This window comes from Ptychodera flava, chromosome 11, assembly GCF_041260155.1.
Source record: "Ptychodera flava strain L36383 chromosome 11, AS_Pfla_20210202, whole genome shotgun sequence".
NCBI lineage: Eukaryota > Metazoa > Hemichordata > Enteropneusta > Ptychoderidae > Ptychodera > Ptychodera flava.
In genome coordinates this window covers 21,571,624-21,595,517 of record NC_091938.1, presented here as the reverse complement: position 1 = coordinate 21,595,517, position 23,894 = coordinate 21,571,624, and the positions used below count along the sequence as shown (strand labels likewise).

Sequence of the window (23,894 nt, the reverse complement as noted above, 5' to 3'; positions counted from 1 at the left end):
TGTCTTGCTTGCCAACACAGCCTGTGTATGTGAAATGACCATTGTTATTGTTGATAAATGTATTCTAGTCCGGACCTGAATACAAAATTTAAACAATTACAATGCAGATTATACTCATATAGGGTATATTTATGAGCTAAATATTAGGAATTTCTCCATGGTTCAGGGATTCAAACCAGAAACTGCAGATGATACACAGAAAAAACAAAATGAAAAAATGACCAAAAGTTACAGCTAATGGATCTTTAAGATTAAATTTATGATATTTTACTATTGGTGAGTCTTTTGTTTTTATGTTTTTTTCTTTCGAAACAATGATTTTGGGATAGTGATTTTGTTTGTGTCTTTGGTTTACCTGTTTTAAGACTCAGGGTACACTTCCATAGATGCCCTATAGTTAGTGTGACACGATGATCACAGTCGCGCACAGTCGCCTAGCAACGCGGATTCCCCAGGAGTTCAATCGGATTTGGACGCCAAAAGGGAACGCAACAGCTTTAAAGGAAATGAATTATCTCGTATAAAAATGCGAAAAAGCCTTGAGGCTCCCACCTCAATATCGAAAAGTTTTTGTTACAAAAGTATTTGCTTCGTTTCGGATAAGCTGGGACCGTGCTTATGTGAGGAGTGACCAAATTTTCACCCTGATCCACATCAAGATGTTCTAAAACAAATTATCATATACCTACATTTATATGCCTGTGTAAAGCTATGTGAGGAAGCGCCCTCAGATCAGTGCATTTTTTACATATGTACGGCGCTTATCTGACAAAACGTGCTTATCTGACAAAACTCTTTTTAGCAATACCCTGGGGAGTCACTATAGCCAGCGCACTTCATGCGCGCGGTACATGTCGTCGCTTCGTACGATGTTGTGTACACGGAGTGTGCCAATTTAACGTTAATACGAATTCTTCTATACGGAGGATTATTGTTTCTGTAAACTACTCTCAAATTGTTGACATGTAGTTTTTTTATTGTGGTGGTTCTTCCATCGGCCGGGCTCGCGCTCGCTCACTGTACAAAGTACTGTACGAGCCCATGGAGATAACTCCGTGTAGCAACATGTAGGTGCTTTTCTTATCATCCACTTGTATGTTTATTGAATATAATTTATGTACTTAAATGGCAAAATTAGCGGTCGAGGAAGGTGATGAAAAACAAAAACAAAAGTACTCTGCTTGCCATTGCCGCATTGTGATGTGGGTGGTTAATGGTTTTGATACTCCCGCCACCGTGAGAGCGAACGACCTCATGTGACCCCGTGCCCTCTCCTCTACCCCTCAAGACAGCCTCTATGTGTTGATCGATGTATACACAATGATTAATTGAGGTGCACGGCAATTTTACACAATCAATGAAATTTACTGTATTTTTTAACTATTTTATGCCTATTTTGTGATGTTTGTGATTTTAGACTTCTGTAATTAAAATTTCATTTGTGTGTTTTAACAGACGAAGTATTGTGTGAGGGGTTACTTTCCACAAATAAGTAAGGCTACAAGCAGTAATTAGTTATTTTTGTCAGATAAGCACGTTTTGTCAGATAAGCGCCGTACATACGTATCACGCCTCGGCCCAAATATGGACAATCGCATGCATTTCTGAACTATCTCGATTCTGGTTACTACGCGCGTTGCTATCCGCAAACGTTCCATTCGTACACAAAGCCAGCGCGAGATTAGGAAAACGTCTGCTCGCTCAGATCGTAGTTGCGCGTGGCGACAGTGGAGGCGCGCCGGTAACATCGGCTATTATTTCTAAATTCTAGTGAAATCTTGTATACCAAATGCGTGCCTGTTCAGTATAAATTACAAGAAACTGACACCACGCTTTTGTCCTTCCTACACCTCAATTTCAGCCTGGATCTCTGTTGGTCAAGTAATAGTACGGATGTTGCTTTGCGCGTTCTAGAATTCTGCAGGTAAACAAATGACGTCATTATGTATGTCAATCCGCGACGGGAAGCGGCCATCGTATTCATGAAAAACTGACACAAAAGGCGATAAATATTTGATATCGCACACATTTTTATCTCCTAAACAATGTTGAATATTATGTAAACTACATATTTATCATTCTATAAGGTATATGATAAAACCTTTACGACCCTGATACGGCTGTTGCGGCCCTTGGTCGTACGGCGTAAGGGCTCTCGCAGCCGTATCAGGGCCGTTAAGGTAAAGGGCGACGAATTCGGACGCGCACACGCTTTAGAACGTTTCTGCGCAGATTTAACTCCAGCCTGCCGCAAATGGGTTATTTGTAGCGCATATATTTAACATCACCTGTCATTGTTGAAATTGCGCTTTTACCTAATTTTTTGACCCAGTGTCTTAGAAATACATGTGGCCCATAACCTGGTCATATTTTGACCCCCTAGGAAGCTGTTTTTTATTCAATATGAGCGAAAAATTACATTTCTCTCCCATTTATATGGCGCAAATTACCCATTCACCTGGAGATATTGTTAAAAGGAGCGTGGTGACACCCTTTTATTAAAAGTGTAAACTAAATGGTATTATGTCAGGAGTTTATTCGCCAAGTTTGGTCAAAATGACACCATTCAAAGCGACAGGAACAAAGTTCGAAAATTATGTAGAGATACAATTTCGATATCGTCATTTTGTAATCGATACTTATGTTAAAATTTCTTCACAAACATCATGAAAACTATACATTCGATAGATATGGATCTTAAGTCTTGGTATTTATTAAAATAACTCATTTGCTAAGCGTTTATAATTGCTTTTTTTTAGTTTAAGTGAATTATATCATTTTTATTATTTCTAACGACGCCATTTTAACGTCCGTTTCCATGGAAACGAGCTTGGTGACCCCCATTTTTAATTTCATTTTTGCACTTGCAAAACTTCCAAGAATATTTGTGCAAAGTTTCAAGAAAATGACACCACAACTTAATTTTGACGTAATTCGTAGTACTTCACCTTAAAGGTATGGAAATCGATCCCAGGGCCTAGGAGTGGCACATTTAAAACAGTGTGTATTGTTACGTGCAGAGAAAACGAACAAAAGGGTGAACTCAGCAGTTTCCGTTTACACAAAATTTATTACGAAAATAAAACTAATTGCTAAGTTAGGGATAGAATACAAGCTTTAAAGTGTACAGACTACTTATCTCAGCTGGGACGGCAAAGCTCCAGTCTCAGAGTTGTAACAGTCAGTCGGATGAATGAACAGTCCTTTGGTTTGCAGGCTTGAAGCTACACAAAGTCCACAGTATAAATCCAGCGTTGACAGTGAAGGTCTTGAAAAGTCTTGAGAATGACTACTGCTGGAGTTTATAGTAACACACAAGAGACATGATCCCAAAAGTCTGACTGGAAGCTGTGCACGTCCCTTTTATAAAGGCATATAAGAACAATCTAGAACTTTTATTGACATGCTAATTACTGTTCTAAAATTATCTCCCTTACACAACTAATCAACTTTCCAGAACATTCCAAACATGACTAATTGAATTCAAGGTTGTGAGGTCATCAAGGGCAGTGACCTTGAGAATGTTCTAGACTAATTGAACTCAGGTCATGATGAGTGTGGGGGAAATGACCTACATAACACACCCCGTCTTCAAAAAGCAAATTTTTCAAAGAAAAATCTTTCTTTTACAAATGTAATCTTAAAAGTGTGAACAACAATAAGTTCTAAATACGAGAGAGACAGTCTGCAATTAAATTGTCTCTGCCTTTGATATGTCTAATGTCAAGATTAAACTCCTGTAACATTAAACTCCATCTTAGCAATCTCTGATTTTTGCCTTTAAATTTCTGCAGAAAAACAAGAGGGTTGTGATCATATAAACCACTATTGGCTGATTTGAAGAAGTAACATAAACTTCAAAATGCTGTAAAGCTAATATCAAAGATAAACACTCTTTTCAATTGTAGAGTAGTTTCTCTGGGATTTGTTAAATTTGCGTGAAAAATAGCAAACAGGATGATCTATACCATGACTATCCTCTTGCAATAAAACAGCACCAGCAGCCGTATCACTAGCATCTACAGCTAATTTGAATGGCAAAGTGAAATCTGGTGCAGACAACACTGGGGCACTTTGCAGTATGGCTTTAAGTGTATCAAATGCCTGTTGGCATTGCTCTGACCAAACAAACTTTACTTTCTTTTTAAGTAAGTTAGTCAAAGGCTCAGTAATTGTGGAGAAATTTGGACAGAATTTTCTGTAGTAACCAGCCATACCGAGAAAGCGCATCAGTTGTCGTTTGCAGTTTGGTATGGGAAAACTTGAAATGGCACTGATTTTGGCATCAACAGGTTTTACCTCACCCTGTCCTACAGTATGTCCGAGGTAAGTTACCCTAGCCCAACCAAACTCAGATTTGGCAAGGTTGACAGTCAACATTGCTTTGCTCAGTCTCTCAAAGAACTTCCGCATGAGCTTGATGTGTTCCTCCCAGGTGTCACCATACAGAATGACGTCGTCAACGTAAGCTGCACACCCGTCTAGCCCGGATATGACGTCGTTGATCATCCGTTGGAACGTTGCCGGAGAGTTCTTCATTCCAAATGGCATCACCTTGTACTGGAACAATCCGTCTGGTGTAACAAAGGCGGATATTTCACGAGCACGATCCGTCAGAGGGACTTGCCAAATCCCTTCAGTAGGTCAAATTTCGTCACATACTTGGCTTTTCCCACTCGGTCGATGCAGTCATCAATCCTCGGGATTGGGAAAGTGTCTGTCTTTGTTAAAGTGTTGACCTTCCTAAAGTCCGTGCACATACGATAACTGTGGTCTGATTTGGGAACAAGTATGCACGGCGAACTCCAGTTACTTTTACTGGGTTCAATAAAGTCATTGTCCAGCAGGTATTTGACTTCTTCCTGGAGATATTTTGCTTTTGTTGGATTCAGTCTGTATGGATGTTGTTTTACAGGCTTACTGTCCCCAACATCAACGTCGTGATAGATGACGTTTGTCCTCGTTGGAACATCTTGAAACAGGTGTTTATATTCGTGGAGCAGTTCTTTCACCTGTTGTTGTTGTTCTGGCTGGAGGTGTGCCAACTTTGTAGACTCCAGCTTCTCCAGGATTTCTGAGTTCTGAAGCTTGACCGAGCCCAGCTTTGAGTTTAGAGTATTTTCACTCAAGTCAGTTTCAGTATCACTATCTTCATAATGGCCAGAACTGACGGTACTGACAGGCTGAGTTATAGTAGGATTATCCCTATCCAAATATGGCTTAAGCATATTTATGTGACATAGCTGTTTTTGTTTTCTCCTGTCAGGTGTTATTATGATGTAATTTAAATCACTCAATTTCTTATCAATTAGGTATGGCCCAAAGTAACGAGCATGGAGTGGTTTGCCAGGAATTGGAAGTAAAACAAGAACTTTTTGACCTGGTTCAAACTTCCGTTTTGAGGTGTTTTTATCGTATTTGGTTTCCATTGACTGCTGAGATGACTCAAGATTTTCTCTGGCTAATTCACATGCTTTAGAGAGTTTTGTACGAAAATCTGACACATATTGCAAAATATTCAGACAATCATCATCGTCTGATAGGAATTTCTCTTTAACGAGCTTAAGTGGGCCACGGACTGTATGTCCAAATACAAGCTCAAATGGGCTAAAACCAAGAGACTCCTGAATTGACTCTCTAACAGCAAAGAGCAAAAAATGAATTCCTTCATCCCACTGTTTCTCTGTGTCAAAACAGTAGGTCCTAATCATGTTTTTCAAAGTTTGATGAAATCGCTCAAGAGCACCCTGACTTTCTGGATGATAGGCGGATGACGTATACTGTTTAATGCCTAGCTGATCCATTACTTGTTGAAAAAATTCCAGACATAAAGTTGGAGCCTTGATCGGACTGGACACATTTAGGGAGGCCAAATAAAGTGAAAAATTAACTAAAGCTCTCACTATAGTCTTTGTCTTTATGTTTCTCAGTGGTATGGCTTCTGGGAACCGAGTTGATGTACACATTATTGTCAGCATGTACTCATTTCCTGATCTTGTTTTTGGTAGGGGCCCAACACAGTCTATTAGTATCCTACTAAATGGTTCTTGAAATGCAGGAATTGGCTGTAAAGGGGCCTTTGGAATGGTCTGATTTGGCTTTCCTACCATTTGACATGTGTGACAAGTTTTACAGAAATGTGCTACATCCTGCCTGAGATTAGGCCAATAAAAGTGACTGAGAATTTTATGATAAGTTTTCCTGACTCCTAAGTGACCAGCCCAGGGGGTTTCATGGGCCAGGCGCAATATTTCAGCATGGTAGGGCTTTGGAACCACAATTTGATGTTTTATAGCCCAATCGTCATCAACCAAAACATCTGGAGGTCTCCATTTACGCATGAGAATACCAGATTTTGTATAATAGGAAACAGAGTTATCTGAAGTTTTACCTTCATCATCTACCCTGTCAAACAAAGACAAAATATCTGGGTCTTTGTGTTGTTCTGCAATGAGATTTGATCTAGAAAATGTCTGACTTTGGTCAGCAGAAGTTTTACTGGAAGTTTCAAATCCACGAGGGATAACGGAATGATCCGTGTCAAACACCTGACTGAGAAAGGTGTCATTTAAGTCAACATCTGTGACATTATTTTTGAGAGTATTTGATTCTCGGAAGTTTTCTTTGACATGGCTCGAGTAATAGCACATGAAGGAAATAAATCGGGTATCTCTTGTTCAATTGGCTCTGGATCCTGATCTAAACTAGGATTATCAGTCACAAGTGGATTAGTAATGACCTTGTCCCCAGCAAGGTCGTTTCCAAGAAGAAGGTGAATCCCTTCAAAAGGCAAAAAAGGCCTAATACCTAAAGTCACAGGTCCAGAAACAAAGTCCGAAGACAAATAGACATTATGGAGAGGAACAGGAATGTAGTCATTACAATCTACCCCCTTAATAAGAACTTTAGAACCTGAAAATGACTTTTCAGAAAACGGCAGGGTATCTGCCAACAAAAGAGACTGGGAAGCCCCGGTATCTCTTAAAATTTTGACAGGGGTAGCGGAAGAAAAATCACTAGAAAGTGATATAAAACCATTATGAATAAATGGCTCGAAAATACCCATAATGCTATATTGAGAAGAATTGACCTTGACCTCATTAATTGGGGATAAGAGGGGTTTAACCTCAGAAAATGTGTTGCACACATTATTAGACTCTAATTGAGTTGATGAAGAAATAAAGCCGGTTGGCTTAGATCCACTTTGACCACTTTGACCTTCACGTTTTCTTTTCAATTTGAAACACTCTGACATTAAATGGCCGTCTTTCTTACAATAATTACAAGAAAGTGTAACGAACTGTTTGTCAGAAGGAGATTGAGACTTGGGATCTGATGATGTGGGAGTGTTACTTGAACTCTGTGAACTGTTGTCATTTGATTTTCTACTGTCCTTTGAAAAATTCTTGGATGAAAAGGAGGAGTTAAATTTACCTGCATTGTTTCTGTAGGAAAAGGACTGGGATGGTTTGCTGAGAAATGAAGATTTGTGGGTCAATGAATAATCATCGGCCAAACGTGCAGCAACCTCTAATGTATCTGCCTTTTGTTCATTGATAAACGTCTTGATGTCACTCCGAATGCACCTCTTAAATTCTTCAATCAAAACAAGTTGTCGTAATTTGTCATAATTCTGACTGACCTTTTCAGAAGAACACCAACGATCAAACAGTTGTTCTTTTGTTCGAGCAAATTCAACATAAGTTTGATCTTTCACCTTCTCACAATCCCTAAATTTCTGACGGTAAGCTTCAGGCACCAACTCGTAGCCCTTGAGAATTAATTCCTTCACAGAATCATAATTTGAAGCCTGTTCTACTGACAACTGAATGTAAATTTCTCTGGCTTTACCCACCAAAGCACTCTGCAAAAGCATAGACCAGGACTCCTTAGGCCAATCCAGACTCTGAGCAATTTTCTCAAAATGAAGGAAATATTTATCAACATCCTTTTCTTGGAAAGGGGGAACTAACCTGAAATGCTTAGTGATGTCAAACTTGTCTGAAGGGAAGAATTTTCCTGACTTTCTAAGCTCTAAACGTCTCATTTCTAACTGCAGTCGGTGTTCTGCTAATTCTCTTTCCTTTTCTTTTTCCTCTCTTTCTTTCTCCCTTGTCTTTCTTCCATTTGCAATTCTTTTTCTTTCATTTCCAATTCCCTCTTTTTCTGTCTTTCTTCCATTTCTAATCTTTCCTGCCTATCTTTCTCTCTCTGTCTTTCTTCCATTTGTAATTCTTTCTCTCTCATTTGTAATTCTAGTTTCTTGATCTCCAAATTTGTCTGCATTTCTAATTCTAATTTTCTGAGTTCAGAGGTAGACTCGGGCTCATAATCTTTTAAGGCAGACTCCTCAAAATGGCCTGATTTAACTAAATGTTTTGCAATCTTGAACTGTATTTCTCGCTTGCGCATAGATCGTTTAACTTCTACCTTAAGGAAATGGCCAGTGTTATGAGGTCGTCTTTTCTGAGGGAATCAAATGTGTCCTGATCAAGGTCATCCATTTCCTCTGGTTTAAATTCCGCCATGATTAAATTTCGCTGAGTTCACAGTATACAGTAGTTTTAAAAGCTGTCAAAATGTTGTCAAACGGCTCAAAATATTCGTCTCCCGGACGAGCCCCCAATTTTGTTACGTGCAGAGAAAACGAACAAAAGGGTGAACTCAGCAGTTTCCGTTTACACAAAATTTATTACGAAAATAAAACTAATTGCTAAGTTAGGGATAGAATACAAGCTTTAAAGTGTACAGACTACTTATCTCAGCTGGGACGGCAAAGCTCCAGTCTCAGAGTTGTAACAGTCAGTCGGATGAATGAACAGTCCTTTGGTTTGCAGGCTTGAAGCTACACAAAGTCCACAGTATAAATCCAGCGTTGACAGTGAAGGTCTTGAAAAGTCTTGAGAATGACTACTGCTGGAGTTTATAGTAACACACAAGAGACATGATCCCAAAAGTCTGACTGGAAGCTGTGCACGTCCCTTTTATAAAGGCATATAAGAACAATCTAGAACTTTTATTGACATGCTAATTACTGTTCTAAAATTGTCTCCCTTACACAACTAATCAACTTTCCAGAACATTCCAAACATGACTAATTGAATTCAAGGTTGTGAGGTCATCAAGGGCAGTGACCTTGAGAATGTTCTAGACTGATTGAACTCAGGTCATGATGAGTGTGGGGGAAATGACCTACATAACAGTATCTTTGCGTCAGAGGCGGAATAAACGATGAGTGTATCTATCTATCCAGGAAATCTTAATCCCGACTGCTATATTTATACGCACATAGAGCCAGTCGACGTTAGGGACACAAAAAACAACACGAGGAACAAACAGACAGGGGTTTTGAACAAAATGTAGCCGGTACTTCACCGATGTCTGTAACTCCATACATGAAAATATTCGTAGCTTGACGCACTTTGAACATAGCTCGTAACAAGGGACAGTGGAAAGCCCATGGAACTACGTGTACAACTATAACAGCCACTCATGTAGTTTGTGAACAGTGAAGATTTTTCCGATCAACAACTTTGACAGATGGTGGACTGACCTTTCCTACCGCAATTGTTATCTCCCTCGATTCAGCACAAAATTTTCGTATGGACTGTTGATGCGGTGTTTACAGTTGTTACGTGGTGGTAAATCCTAGTCGTATTTACGACTGCTGCGTAAACAGTCACTGAATAAATTTTGCACGCATTTACGAGCACTGGATATTTTTACCGTTTTTAATCGAAAACCGTCCGTATACGCGTATGATGGTGACAAAAACAACACAAGGAATCTGGCGTATATTGTTACTGAATTACTTTGACCAAAATTCACCCAAATGCCGAACGGTGATCATACAGAACTTTGTAGGTTTCTGGACAAAACGACCCAAACCGACCGGATCTCAGTCAACTGTACCGGGCTCGACGTCTACTCTGTCAGCGTCTGCTCAAACTTTCACTCCAGACTACTTGACCCCAGAAACTGGGAATATACTAAATTTACCTTGAAAAAAATTCAAACTGTGTATCGTATTGAAAAAATCTTACCGGGGCCACGGAACAAATTAAAAAACCAACAAATCCCAACAGAAACAGTGGAATGATCATTAGTGTGCAAGGTCGCTGTATTATATGTCAGGGTAAAAAAATCTAGTTTTGAAATTTCTGGACGGTACAAAAAGCGGGGCAGAATTAGACAAGATTATGACCAATGTGTTACCGCCGATGGTACATAACGTACTGTTGATAACAGGTAGTTCTGTGTCCAGTGAGAACACTATACCACGGCTGTTGATTTAAGCTGCCTCGATCGAAAATTTTCTATACAAAGACATGATATCAATAATTTTGCGAGATTATAAGTACCCGCTGTCTTCTCGCCAAATAGCTGCGATCAAGATCATTATGATAGAAGCAATTGACCGCCGAACACCTGCTTGCTGTTCTTATACACAACGTGTAAAAAATGATTATTCCTGCTGAGAAATACGACAGCAAATATTGCAATGTGAATTTCCTTAACTGTATCTTCCTCGCAATGGTTTTACATCTGTGTCTATTTTAACACGGTCACTGGACCATTTCTGACGATTTTTACAAACAAAGAATCAGTTCACACTCATCGTGGGAACACATTGCAAAGACGTTCAAAAAATGTTCATCACATGAAAGATTACCGTAATCCCCATTTCAAAGATGTAGGAAATGTATAATGTGTTGTTCATCTTGAAAAATCCCGAACTGCAGCCTCTAAATACAACTTCCCGACAACTTGTCGACAACTACAAGCACACTCCGGTCATCACATTGACGGTTGTAACCGTACATGTGCTGCCGCCGATGGAGAATCAAAAGACTTAAAATCAAAAGTAAAAAAGTATAGAAAAATATCAATATCCAAGCACTCGTTCGAATACTACACTTACATGGTAGGGTAAAAATGGGGAACTCAGAACGTTATATACTGCTTCCGCCAAGCGAGTCCGCTTAGCTAAAGACGGTAAAATGACCATAATTATTATTGCTAGTCTCTGTAAATTTTGCCGAACATTCGTTAGTAGTTGTCGAATTTCTTGAGTTTGTCCGAAAACTATTTCAGTGAATGACGTAAGTTTCAAGACACCTGAGTGCGAACGCAATATCGGTATCGGGATAGCAAAATCAGTCACAGACAATCGAGGAAGAACATAAGAGTCTATTAATCTGCGAATTAAATGAATCCTAAGTTACTATGAAAGTAAAAAGGTAATGTTGTGTCCTGGTTGGGAAAGAAAAGTTGATTAAGATTTCAAAAAAACGTCAGATAATATTAGAGCAATTTAGTAAAAAACAAGCTCAGAAAAACGTATAGAGAAGAACGACATCACGGCGATCTTCAAACCTTTTATCATGTTTCAGTCTGAACGGTCAACATTTGATGCTATAATCTATGTCAAGTGTCTCTTTTTGGTCAAATCTGACAGAGATGAAGCAATCGCGATTTAGTTTCATCGCCCCGACCCGACAGAAAATAATGCAGCTCATGGGCACCTGTATAATCGTGGCGTGAACGTATCCAATGGCCGTCCACTGCATGGGCCATTGACCGTGCATCGCCAGCAAACAACGGTTTTGGACGTCACGAGAGCATTTTTCCGCAGTCTGTGAGCGGTTGAGTGATTTGGGTAGGCTGCATAGATCGGAATCGAGTTGATTTCGGCCGAAAACAGTTCGAAAAGTAGTTTTTCGTGTTCCGTCCGAATTGGATCCGCATGTTGCCGGTTTTGTCCATGGCAATCAGCAGAGCTGTGGTGGGAGGCCGTATAACGCCGGGAACACACGGCATCGTACGCAGGGCTAGGCGACAACATACTTCGAAAAGAGATCTATCGTAAAATATCGTACTGCAGGTAAACATACACATCACCCATTCATAGGCCTAGACGTACACAGATCAACAAACAAACAGGGAGAGGCAATCTGCTTGAAACCATGAAATAGTCCGTTTGTGTCTGAACTCATCTGAGACTCGTGTTCAGTAACCGTTGGTCAAGTATTTTGCTCAGTTGTAAGAATCGTTTATTCATTGTTGACATCGTAATCGATCCGATGTACACAACAAATGTTTGATCGTTTTGCACCTTTGCGCGTCCCCTTGTGATTGGCAGCTGTTTGAATGCTTTCATCTATTGTTTGTTGGACGCTTCGAACACAGCATCGAAGCAGTTTTGGCATCAAAAATCAACTTAAAATGGAAAAAATGAGAGAATTTCGCCAACAAGGTGATGCCACAAGTATTCACAAAACGTAATATGTTGGAACAATGCTTTAATTTACACCATGGTTGTTGAAAGCTCCAGATTTTCGGGAGCATTCGTTGACGCTGTTATCATGTGCCACTCATGTAGGATTATGAATGCCCGGGGAGATAGGGGGTATTTATAGGCTCCCAGTATCAGGGCCGTTAAGATTAGTACATTACAACAAGGAGGAACGCCATGCACATGTATCGATGTACGTGTGTAGATGGTTTGTTTTGGTCTGGACGACAAGTTTATTCTGCGCAATCGCTGTAGTCTTACAAAGCTTGCATTAGGTCTGAAACTAGTGTATGTTCAGCCGTGTATATTGACAGTTTAGCACGCGGAACTTGATTTTTGGTACACCATGTAAAATGTTGAATTTTTAACCTTCTCTGGCTGCAAGCAGAGTATAGGTTTTGAACTGGTGAGCAGTATTTCAGCATGTTTCAAGAAGTCAAACGACACTAACTACTTTTCATATCGAACACAATTCATAAAAGAAGTTCAAAAAAGAGCGGCTTTGTCCCTGTACGTTTACAACGATAAAAAGAAAGGGTAAACATCACCAAAACAAGATATTTTGAAAAAATACCGAAATTCCGCAAAGTACAATGATTAGCTTTCCTTCATTTTGTCAATAGATTTATATGACAACCTGATAAGACGATTACAAAAGAGTTGAAATCCGCTTAGAAGTAACAACTGGTCTGACATGCAATGTAAAGCGTGTTGTCGGAGTAGAAAAATTCACAATTGATATGGAAAAGGTATAGACATAACAGGAAGAAACATAAAATGACGATATTCATTCGTTGTTTATTATTTTGTAATTAAGCCATGAATGTAGGACTTGTCTATCAGAATAGCGTTTTGTGTTGTTTTTAGTTCGTTCAAAATTGGAAACGTTTGTGTGACACTATTTGTGATTTGCAAACACAGGGGATTAATAGTTTGAGTACGCTTATGTCCACACATTCAAAATTGAAGTCTTGTTTCGGCACCCTCTCGAGTTCAAAAGGTGTACATGGCCAAGCATACAGCATTGTAAAAGATGGCTTACATGATTGATATCGTACTACCCGTTGCTGTCAACAACTTCTTTGTGCTTCAGTTTCCGTGCCTTTATGTTGCGGTGACACTGATCAACTGTCATATTTAAACCCTTTTGTAGAGCCCTTGCAGAATTTTTTTAAAATGAGGCTGTGTCTACAGGTTCTGTTCCAACATTCCCTATGTACTTTCGTCCGCCCAGACCATGGATATACAAAAATTTTGTACATCCATGCGCAGACTGAGATAAGCAGACTGATCTCATCGTCAGACCAATTAGTGCCACAAGATGATGAACTCTGTTCGGCAGCCATGGAAGGAAACTGAATGTTGATTGTTGTTTGTGATAAGATACAAAAACCTGTCGCATGAGGGCGTTTAAGACGACTCTGAAGCGGCTCAGTGGGTCCACACAGCGAGTTGCGGATAGAATTACTAGTAACCCCTTCACCGGCCCAGGTTTTTCCGTCTCAAATTTTCCGTTCAAATCTCAAATTTGAAACGTTTCAGAACCACTTGGGAGCGTCACAACGTAACTTTTTACGCCAGCGTTGGACCTGAGCCGTTTCAGAGGCGTTTTAATGGCCTGTTTGTGAACGACACTATTGTCATGGAGGTAAAGCCAAAACAGTAGTGTGGGGCATCATGGGGACGAATAAACTGCTTAAACCCCTCGATATCAACAACGAGAATATGAAAATAATTGTCCTTTGGATGCACCAGCATGTCTCCCCGGGTGGCGTGCTCACTGCCGTTTTGCTTCTTGGTGGGAGCCAATTAGGGACTGGTCAGTTTCTTCGGCCTGGGGGGGGGGGGCGGTGGATTATTTTTTGCCGACGTCAAAAAGTGGCTGACCCCCCTATGCCAAATTTTGAAAACAGGGTGACCCCCCCCCCCTATTCCAAATTTCGAAAACAAGGTGACCCCCCCCCCCCCGGCGCGCGACATAGGTAAAACAAAAGGTGGACAAAAATTATATATATATATATATATATATATATATATATATATATATATATATATATATATATATATATATATATATATATATATATATATATATATATTTATTATATTTTACATTTTACATATATTTATATTTTAAATAGTCATTCTATGTTTTAATGAAATTGTTGACATGTCAGTTGTAAGATAGGAATTTCAAAGTGTCAAGCTTAAAGTTTGAATACAGTACATTTTGAATGAGCTGTATTTTGAATGAGCTTTGAATGTATTTCACACTTTCTATGCTTAACCAGATGTCCTGAACTGTTGTACAGAAATGGATGTCAATCATTAATATCAAAGAGGAAAAAGCAGTGAATCAAAAACTTTGATGGGTGTAAAGACTTGCCAACCATCCAATTAAATCTCCTGAGGAGCCATAGAGAGCTTTTTTAGCCAAATCTGATGTGTACAGTGTCTGAGAGGACCTTTTCTTGTAACATTGAAACCATAAAAGCACATGCAGCTATATAATGACAAAAACTGCCTTTTTTAACTGTTATTTTGTTCATAAAAAAACATCTTTCTACAGAAAACCTGTGACACAAAGGAAAATAATTGCATCAATGAGAAGGAAAGATATCTTGTCATTTTTCTATCTCTAAAATAAGTCACTGTATCAAATATATATTGTGAAATATTTGTGCATGTTGCTTTCTCATACTGAATTCTCATAGAGAGAACAGAAAAGTATCAGAAATTTGTCATCCTTTTCATATGAAATGCAGATTTCATAATGGTACACTTTCACTTAGCAAACATCAAGATATCTCTGATTTATTAAAGTATGGCGCCCGAAGGGCGCGCCGAAAAATATGAAACATCCTGATATCTCTGATATATATGCCTTGTATATTAAAGTCATGCACCTGAACGGCATGCTGAAAAATGTCTGATATATATTAAAGTAATGAGCTTGAAGAGCATGCTGAAAAATATTGAACATACAGATATCTCTGATGTATGTATGCTTGATATGTTAAAGTTGGGTGTGCTGAAAAATATGACTGATATTAAAGTTACGCGCCCGAAGGGCGCGCCGAAAAATACAACTGAATAATGAAATTTGTGGCTGACACTAGCATTTAGGCAATGATGAGCCTGTGTCAAAATTCAAAAACACACTGACCCCCCTATTGGGCATTTCAAAAACAAGGTGACCCCCCCCATCACCAAAGTCAAAAACAGGTGACCCCCCCCATGAATCCACCGCCCCCCCAGGCTGAAGAAACTGACCAGTCCCTTACATGAAATAGTTGTTTGTTTGCGGACCGGTATCAGAAGCTTGCGTGAATAGATTTCAAATCTACAGTATATTGCGAAATTTATACCGCTGAGTTCAAACACTATCGGGTTATCTCTTTAAAAAAAACACACTAAATATAAATAATAAAACGTGCTACCCTCGACACGATTCTTGCCCACTAAGGGGCAACATCAAAAGTTCAATGAAGGATAAAAAACTTAATTCTTTTAGTTTGGGGTGGGGTGGTTTTGACCTAAAAAGTTTCTATCCTACAAATCGATTTAAGGTAAAATTGCCAGGGGAATGAATATTTGAAAAAATAGAGCAGAAATGCACACTTTCGTGTTGAATCCAGCGGAGGGAGTTGTTTTAACACGGTGCAGAGCTGCACCTGGCCTAGTTAGTGTAAACAATGCAGGCTGTTGGCTTCTGTTGCACCATAGACGGTAGTTTCTCTACTGTTTCTGGTTGCACTCGGATTTATTTTTAATTATATCTTGCTACATTTCTGGTGCATGTGTAGTCCGCCTGAATGGAGCAGTGTGAACTGAGTTGTTACAACCCACCGGGACAGATGAGATAGTTTTTATGCCTCTGGAAGGAGAAACCTGGACTTTATTGTTGTTGTTCTTGTTCATTCATTGATAAACTTCAAGTTTGTTGTTAGTATGTTGTATTTACATTGGATGAAACACAAAGTGTGTTCCCAATCTTAAGCCCCACTAGCTGTATCTTTTAGCATTATTTTTATGATTTTACTTTCAAACTAAAATAAGCTTGTGACAATGTAGTCATTTAGGTCTGTGTACACACTGCCGGGGCTATATATGCAATTTTGAACAAGATAAAGATTACACTGCGATTAAATGTTCGCCCAAACATTAAATCACAGCCCCATGCAGAAAAGCTAAACCCTTGATACTATGCATATCTGCATTTAAATCTTCATATAAACTGCACAGCGTAGTCCAAACTGTAATCCACAAGGGTGAATGTTTTCAACTATGACATTGTATGTTCTGATTCCTTTATAATTTACCAAATTTTGAAAATGCCAGGAAATCAAAATGACCGTAATAAAATTTTAATTTACATGTCAAATGTTTCTGAAAGGAATGGTTTCCTAATGCAGTAAAAGCTCATATCTCTTCAGAGGGTAGATTTCAGAGAGGAGGAAAGAATAGGTAGATAATTTGACGTCAACAAATTTCAAGAGTTACAGCTAGTGGGGCCTTAACGATGCATTACTTATTTCACCCCTAAATTGACTGATCCTTATCTTCGCTTTACATCTATTAGATAGAGCCTGGCAACAGGTTCAATATAAGTCAATTAAGTTTCTAGGGGGGTGGGGGGGGTTTGGGGGGAAACTAAGGGAATTAAGTTTTTTATCCTACATTGAACTTTTGACGTCGCCCACTAAGGGGATAGTGCTCTTGGCTGTAATTTTACTGATACCTGAGCCGAAGGTGAGGTCACACCTAATCAATATTACGATCAAATGGACTCGAAGGCTCTCGGTGTAGAAGCAAAGTATCTCTCCAGTCTTTGTGGTTAGCAAGAGAATTGCGGGCGCGTGTCATGTGGGTAAGAATTAATCTACAACATGGAGGTAGAAAGAGAGACTGCCTCCATGACTACGTGTACTTCCATTTCAAGCTATGTGTCACGAACGAAGATGTTTGAATAACCAAATGTGGTAATACGAGATTCGTTTCTTGACTATCTGACCATTCAGGACACTCAGTGAAACGGTCAAGCGCCGCCAAGTGGTAAATTTCATCAATTTTGCAAAATCGTCACAACACATGTTTTGAAAGCTGATATACCGACTTTACTTCTTTTATTACCTTGAGCGAAAATTTGGAGGAGAAAGTAGAGCTGTTCGTAACTGCCCTCCCACTGGCATACACGGAAAATGTGCCCTCCCTCTGAATTTTGATGCCTACTGCCTTCCAGGTCTGCCCGCTCCTCACTCCTCATAACAATTCATGCTCCCCACTGCCCTCTCCCCACGACTGAAATTCCCCATTGCCCGCTGGATGTACATATTCCCTTTCTCCCCTCTAAGTTAGGAGCTTTATCTCCCCTCAAGTTCTATCAACCACAGTATTCCTTTCCCTATATGAATTTCGGTAGCCACTGTCAAAACATTTCTCCCCGCCCACTGACGAACAATGAAATTTCTTCCCCGCCCATAGAAAATATCGATTTCTTTCTCCCCACCCGCTGATTAGTTTTTAAATCTGCCCGCCCGCTGAAAAACTGCGCACAAACACCTTTTTGCACGAACAGCTTCGTTGGCGGCACCTGATAAATTGTACGGCTTCAGTATGAAACCTACAGAAAGTGGTCGGTCTGTTCTGCGATTTATGACGCGATGAAAGTGCCATGACGACATCATACGAATCACAGCAGTTCCCTTTTAAACTATTGTTACGTAATGAGGCCAATTTCGTGTGTCTTTCGTCTTTCGGTATTTAACCATAAGATGCCAAACATTGACTTTCTATTGTACGGTTAAACCCTGTGCCACTTGAGTTATATAATTCTTTTCTTAGTGTAGCTTCTCTGGCAAGTCTTTTGCCGACCTTCAAGAGCATGGACAAATCGTACGGCATTTCATTCCATACTTGAGCGGCTGGTTAGCAGTAAAGCGTTCGATTCGAGACGATCACACGAAAGAAAGGCTACACCCAATCGCATGAATTTGCGTCACAAATAGGAAGCCGACGCAATACTCACGAGCAAGGAGCTGAGCAAGGTAAGCAGGCTGGCACGATAAACACTACCATGGGCTTCAAACATGTGTAAAGTTTCCATAGTTCTCAACAGTCACTTGGGAATTTATGATCAGAGAAAACGATAGTCTGATAAAGTTTCTCAGAACAGAAGCTTGGGACATGTGACCGTCGAATGACAGGTATTGCATAAATATGGATTTCGTGCCTCGGAGATTATAACTTGTCCGAATAAATAATTCTGCCTTTGCTTCATAAACTTAACTTGATTATTTACCGTTTCGCTATCCTTTGTAAATGGTTGTTTTACGTCCTCCTTTCCGGTACTTAGGGTCCATTAACCAGGTATCCTGATGACAGATGGGTTGAACGTCCAAGATATCGAGATTGTATGTTCGCATTGAAGACTCTCCTAGGGTCGCCAGCAGGTCAAACAGAAAGAGGCAGACAGCTTCGTCGATTACGTCGCTCAAATTATGGCAACAGTAACGCGATTTTATCAACTATTCTGGGTAATGCTCGTTGTTTGTGGCGTTTGCTTGTTCCTGTACTCCCGGACCGAAACAAGATCGTATGTTAAGCCCGTAGCAGGGCCGTCTATTATGCACCATGCCACTCATGATCAGAAAGGCCGACAAGAAATCAGAAAGACAAGGTGCTGATTAGTAATATATTCAACGTTACGTGATCACAGATTTATTTCAGCTTTTAAGCAGGTTTAAACCACAGAGGCATGTCCTGTTGCGCGACACGCAGCTGCTGTATGATATTTTGGTACTTTAAGTACCTCATTGACTCTTATAGGGGCGCATAAATGTAGCGCAAAGGTGTCAAGAACAAAATTGGTTCTATTTTTAGAAATATTGTCTTTCCGTAAAATACATGTAAGAATAACGTTTTCTTAAAAGTAAGTTTTTCCCCACAATTTATATAAAACACCATCGGTGTTCTATAAACATAGGAAGGTGAAGCCTCATGTCAATAGTATCTTTGTGCCGTCAAGCTTCGGGCAGCACGCGCGCCTGATAGCATCTTGGCACACGTTCTGCGTGCACCTCTGGAGTTTCAGGAAAGACGACGCGTCCCTTTGGTTTAAACAAGACACAAGTTTAGTAGAATAGTTTCTCCTTATCGCCGACGTAGTAGACGAACTCGACATGATGTTTAAACATCCGAGATGACAGCGATGAGGTTTACATAGATCTGACCTGACCTGACCTGACCTGACCTCCATGAATCAAGCGTACGTCTCATATAAAGTACTGACGAATTCATGCCTTCCATTGTTGATTACATATTTAGAATGATTTGACTTCAGGATTGTTTTACACGTGCTTTAGGCATGTTTTGAAAATTCGACTTCTCGTTATGTTTGCCAGGGTCAATATTTCATCCAGTATAAAATCAGTAGCGAAAGAGCGAACTGGATTGTCATCCTGTGAATACTGCCCTCAACGTTTAGAAATGGTGCAGACTTTACAAGATTTAAGGTAAAAGCAAAGTATGTCCTTGTTATATTTGGTGTAATTTTGCCATTTCCTCTCAGTATCATTCGTCCTGTTGCCCATCTTTCTATTTAAATGTTTACCCTTCATCTGTCTGTCTATGTGTCTGAAGTTCTCGTATGCGTCACCGTCGGACACATCTCTCGATCTAGCCTGGCCCTCTTTCCCGCTCTTGTCACACTCTATCCCGGTGCTCTAATTCGGTGGTAGTTCCAAACAGTTCAAAAGAGTTTGTAATTGAAACGTAAGTACGATATTTTCTTGGTGAATTTCATAGAATCGATGATTCTGTTTCTGATAAACAACTGTCCCATATCTTTCCGATTTGAAAAATAGTGATGCAATTCAAAATGTTGTGTATTTTAGGTTTCTTTGCCAACGCTTGTCAACCCCAATGTAACAAACTAAGAAGCCGCTCGTTCTGAGCGTGACTGCGCTATTTTGAGACTGCCTTTTCATTGTTTGCAATGGGAAAACTTACAAAATAAAACAGCAGTTTATATAGTTTTTGTGACACGAGGCCAGTCGGATTGTTTTCAACATATATAGAGCAAAATACAAAAATTGTATTTGTAATATACAACATACATAGAACATTTTATAATAAAATATAATCGGAAGCTTAAGCAATTGTTCCTTTAATTTTGTTTTGATCATTTGTTTCAGAAAACCACTTTCAGAAGTGATTAGGCTCGAGTCAACAGTTGTTATGTTCAATGATGATCGTAATCTTAGTAGTAAATGCTGTCACCAAAACTGGCGCCAAAAGAAAGTGCCTACAGGCACCCGTTACGACGAACACTTCCACACTATCAAGCCCGTTCGATCATGCGCAGTAGTTGGTAGCAGCGGAATTCTACTGCACAGCAGATGCGGCCGGGAAATTGACTCTCACGATTTTGTCCTCCGTGTCAACTTGCCGCCCATCAAGGGCTACGAGAAGGATGTCGGCTACAGAACAGATTTTTCCGCCGTCAACAACATCGCCCTCCACGGCCTGGTCCTTTACATGAAGCACCCGGAAAACCAATGGCAGATACAGACGAACAAGTATTATTTCGATTCGTTATTGTCGGCTAACAACACTATACTATGGTTCGGATACAACTTTACAGAGAGAGTTTATCTCATGAATCAAGCAAAATCCGATGTTAAATATCTCCTTGATCACGCAAAAGATAAAACGAACTTGAACTTCACACTTGCTTATTCCATGTTGCCAGTATGGCCTCGGATAGTGAAAAGGTAAACAAGCATTTCTGAATTTATAAGTAGTCTAGCATCTTTCATTGAGGAAAGTGTTGATATTATCTTTCCGTCTTTCTTAATTTTTTTCAGCTGAGAAATATATATTTTTACTCAATAAATCTTGCCGATTAGCTCGACTCGCAATTTATCACGTCGATCGATCATTGTTTTGACGTCAGTAACGCCTGGGCCTCCTTTGTTCAACATGTCATTCGGCAGTAGGTCACTCAACGGATTGTGTTAAATTTAAATGAAAGTTTCTTTGAATAGTAATCAATCTGTCACTACAGACACTGTCAGACACTACTTGTTCACACAAAAACCCCTATTTATACAGCAATTAATTCTATTTTCCAACTTCAAAGGTTCTGGAATACGACAAGAGGAACTAGCGAAGGGTTTCTTGCGTTCACGGTGGCAGTTCTATTCTGTGAGAAGATCAACATCTACGGTTTCTGGCCGTTTCCTTCCAGTCCCACGGGAAAGCATATCAGTCATCACTACTACGACAAGAAATCTCGGTATACAAGAAAGGCTGTCATGCCGAGAGAGAGCGAGATTCTGCGAGAGCTGAACAATCGAGGAATCATAAACATGGTGACATCCAACTGTCGACATTGATTCACTGTTTCTGTTCAGTAGGTGGCAGGATGGTATGTACATGAACCCTCTCCCCACAGTCACATTATGACAAGAATGACCCTGAAAATTTGACTAGCACAAGGTTTACAGCCCAAGAAGACGAGGCTTAATAATACAGTGACCGCAGAAGGTGACTGAACAAAATAGGGACACGTTTCCGCCTCGTAGCGCATCGATTTGCGTTAGCGTTAGAAAACCTAGTCCATGATTTTTTTGGCATGCATTGACACATGTATATACTAAGTTAAACACACATTTTGCCTTATTGTGTCCTTTTTTTGCAAATGAACAGCAGATATCTTACTTGTTAAAATGTTGGAAATCACTATATTTTGGACAGTTTTGCTAGGGGTGGCAGCCACCAAAAAGTCGCCGCCGGTGTTTTGTTGTCCTATATAAAGTCTTGTTCTGAGACTAAAATATTAGCTCGAAGTGTGCCCATAAAACGCACCATATACACGACACAAGATACAAACCAGGTACTGCGCTAAAATTTACGCTTCAGTGACGATTGCTCCTACTTTTTCTTTTTCCTTTCGTGCACGTCTTTTTTTAAATCAAGGTATGCTGTTAGGAATACCATAGAATATAGTTGCTATTCACCGATGTGTATCTGACAGTGTTTTATATGTAATCCGTTTATAAATTCGTTTGTTGAGTTTATCGTACTTCCACGTGGATATTGCTAAGGTATTATTTGAAGTAACTAATAGAGTTACGAGGATGTCTTTGCTCCTACGCGTAAGTGGTGAGTATCATTCGGTGGACGCATATAGGGATGGGTAAAAGTGAGACAGTGTCGGTTTTGAATAACCTATACTGTCCCCTCTGGAAGTGTAGTCTGCATAGTAATGTGTACTAAAAGAGAGGAATGAAAGGTATGGCAGGAGAAAGTAAGTGCTGTTGAGTTTTGGCAACAGTTAGATATCATCAATAAACCTTTGCCAAAAGTATGGCACCTCATTATGACTGATATGATTTATTCACGGACATTCAGAAGCACAGCAAAATAACCTATCAAATTGTACGACAGGGTGGACTGTATGTTAACCAACGGTGGCTGTTGAATTTAGCTGTCAAGATGGACAAGCCCGTGTGTAGATAAATATGTAACAATACATTGTGAATCTGCAGTGTGTAAATCACTGAGGGAGTAACGGCATAGTGTTTAAGGGCCTGCAAATTCACATTCTGCAGGCATGCAGGCTTTATAAATGTGTTTTACAAAATTGGCAAACAAAATTCTGTAGGTAGAAGAGCTAGGCGCTTATGTTTTATTTAACTACACTGTTGTTTTGGAAAACTAAAAAAACTCGCGCGGGACGCAAAACAAAGAATTTTCTTCGGCCTCGTGAAATTGTCAAGAAATAGTACATAAATAAAGCCACCGTCTATGTCTCCATAACTTGAACTCAAAAGTTCCTGCTTCACAAACGATTAAACACATTGTCTTTGTGCCGAGACCAGGAAACACAGGATATTAGGGAGGAACTGAAAAAATGACAATCTGTCTTCATTGTCAAGGAATTACTATCTCTGCATAACATTTCTCAACAGAAATCATGTACATATGTATGTTCAGTAACGCTCGAATAATTACTGCAGTTTGAGGTGAGGATTTTTTATTTTTTTTATTTGGATTTGGAGATGGATTCGAGGACGGCCTCCGATCTTGGGTGATGTCCGGAGGTTTGAGCTCTGATAGGTGTTGAGACCCTCTTCGTCCTGTTCTGAAAATGTTTAGCTTGGGGCTCTCTTTACTGTTTCCTAGCGATTTCTGTCTAAATATAGGCGCGTGCAAACATCACTAAATTCCATTTTGATTACCTCATTAACTCTCCCTGGGATAAATCTCTTGCTGGTTTGCCTTCAAAACTTGTCAGCGTTGGATTATCGATCACAGAAAAATACGCCGGCTAATAATGCCAGTTGCCAGGTGGTAAATAATACACTGTCGAATTTCATTGATCGTTGGCGGTTGTCATTTTAAATCAAGGGAACAAACAAAGATTGGTTATTTCAAGGAAACGTGACCATGTCGACTGTTTCATAATTACCGTGGGTTTGCTGTAACTGTAGGGTGATACCATGACAGCTGTACACAGCTGTAGTTTGGTTATGTCTGGTCTCCTGTCCCATTTCTACCGCTGGCTGCGCTGCTCAAGAGAATAGGGTCAAGT

At 39.8% G+C, this 23,894-nt stretch overlaps 1 protein-coding gene across 1 annotated transcript; it reads left to right on the top strand.

Annotated features, from left to right (window-relative positions):
- Nucleotides 1–17,916: 17,916 nt before the first annotated feature.
- LOC139143809 (CMP-N-acetylneuraminate-poly-alpha-2,8-sialyltransferase-like) lies at nt 17,917–22,595 on the top strand. Its single transcript, XM_070714373.1, has 5 exons — nt 17,917–18,342; nt 18,651–18,974; nt 19,699–19,809; nt 20,491–21,069; nt 21,438–22,595. The coding sequence occupies exons 2-5, from the start codon at nt 18,796–18,798 to the stop codon at nt 21,691–21,693; spliced, it is 1,125 nt and encodes a 374-aa protein (XP_070570474.1). The 5' UTR covers nt 17,917–18,342; nt 18,651–18,795; the 3' UTR covers nt 21,694–22,595.
- Nucleotides 22,596–23,894: the final 1,299 nt, after the last annotated feature.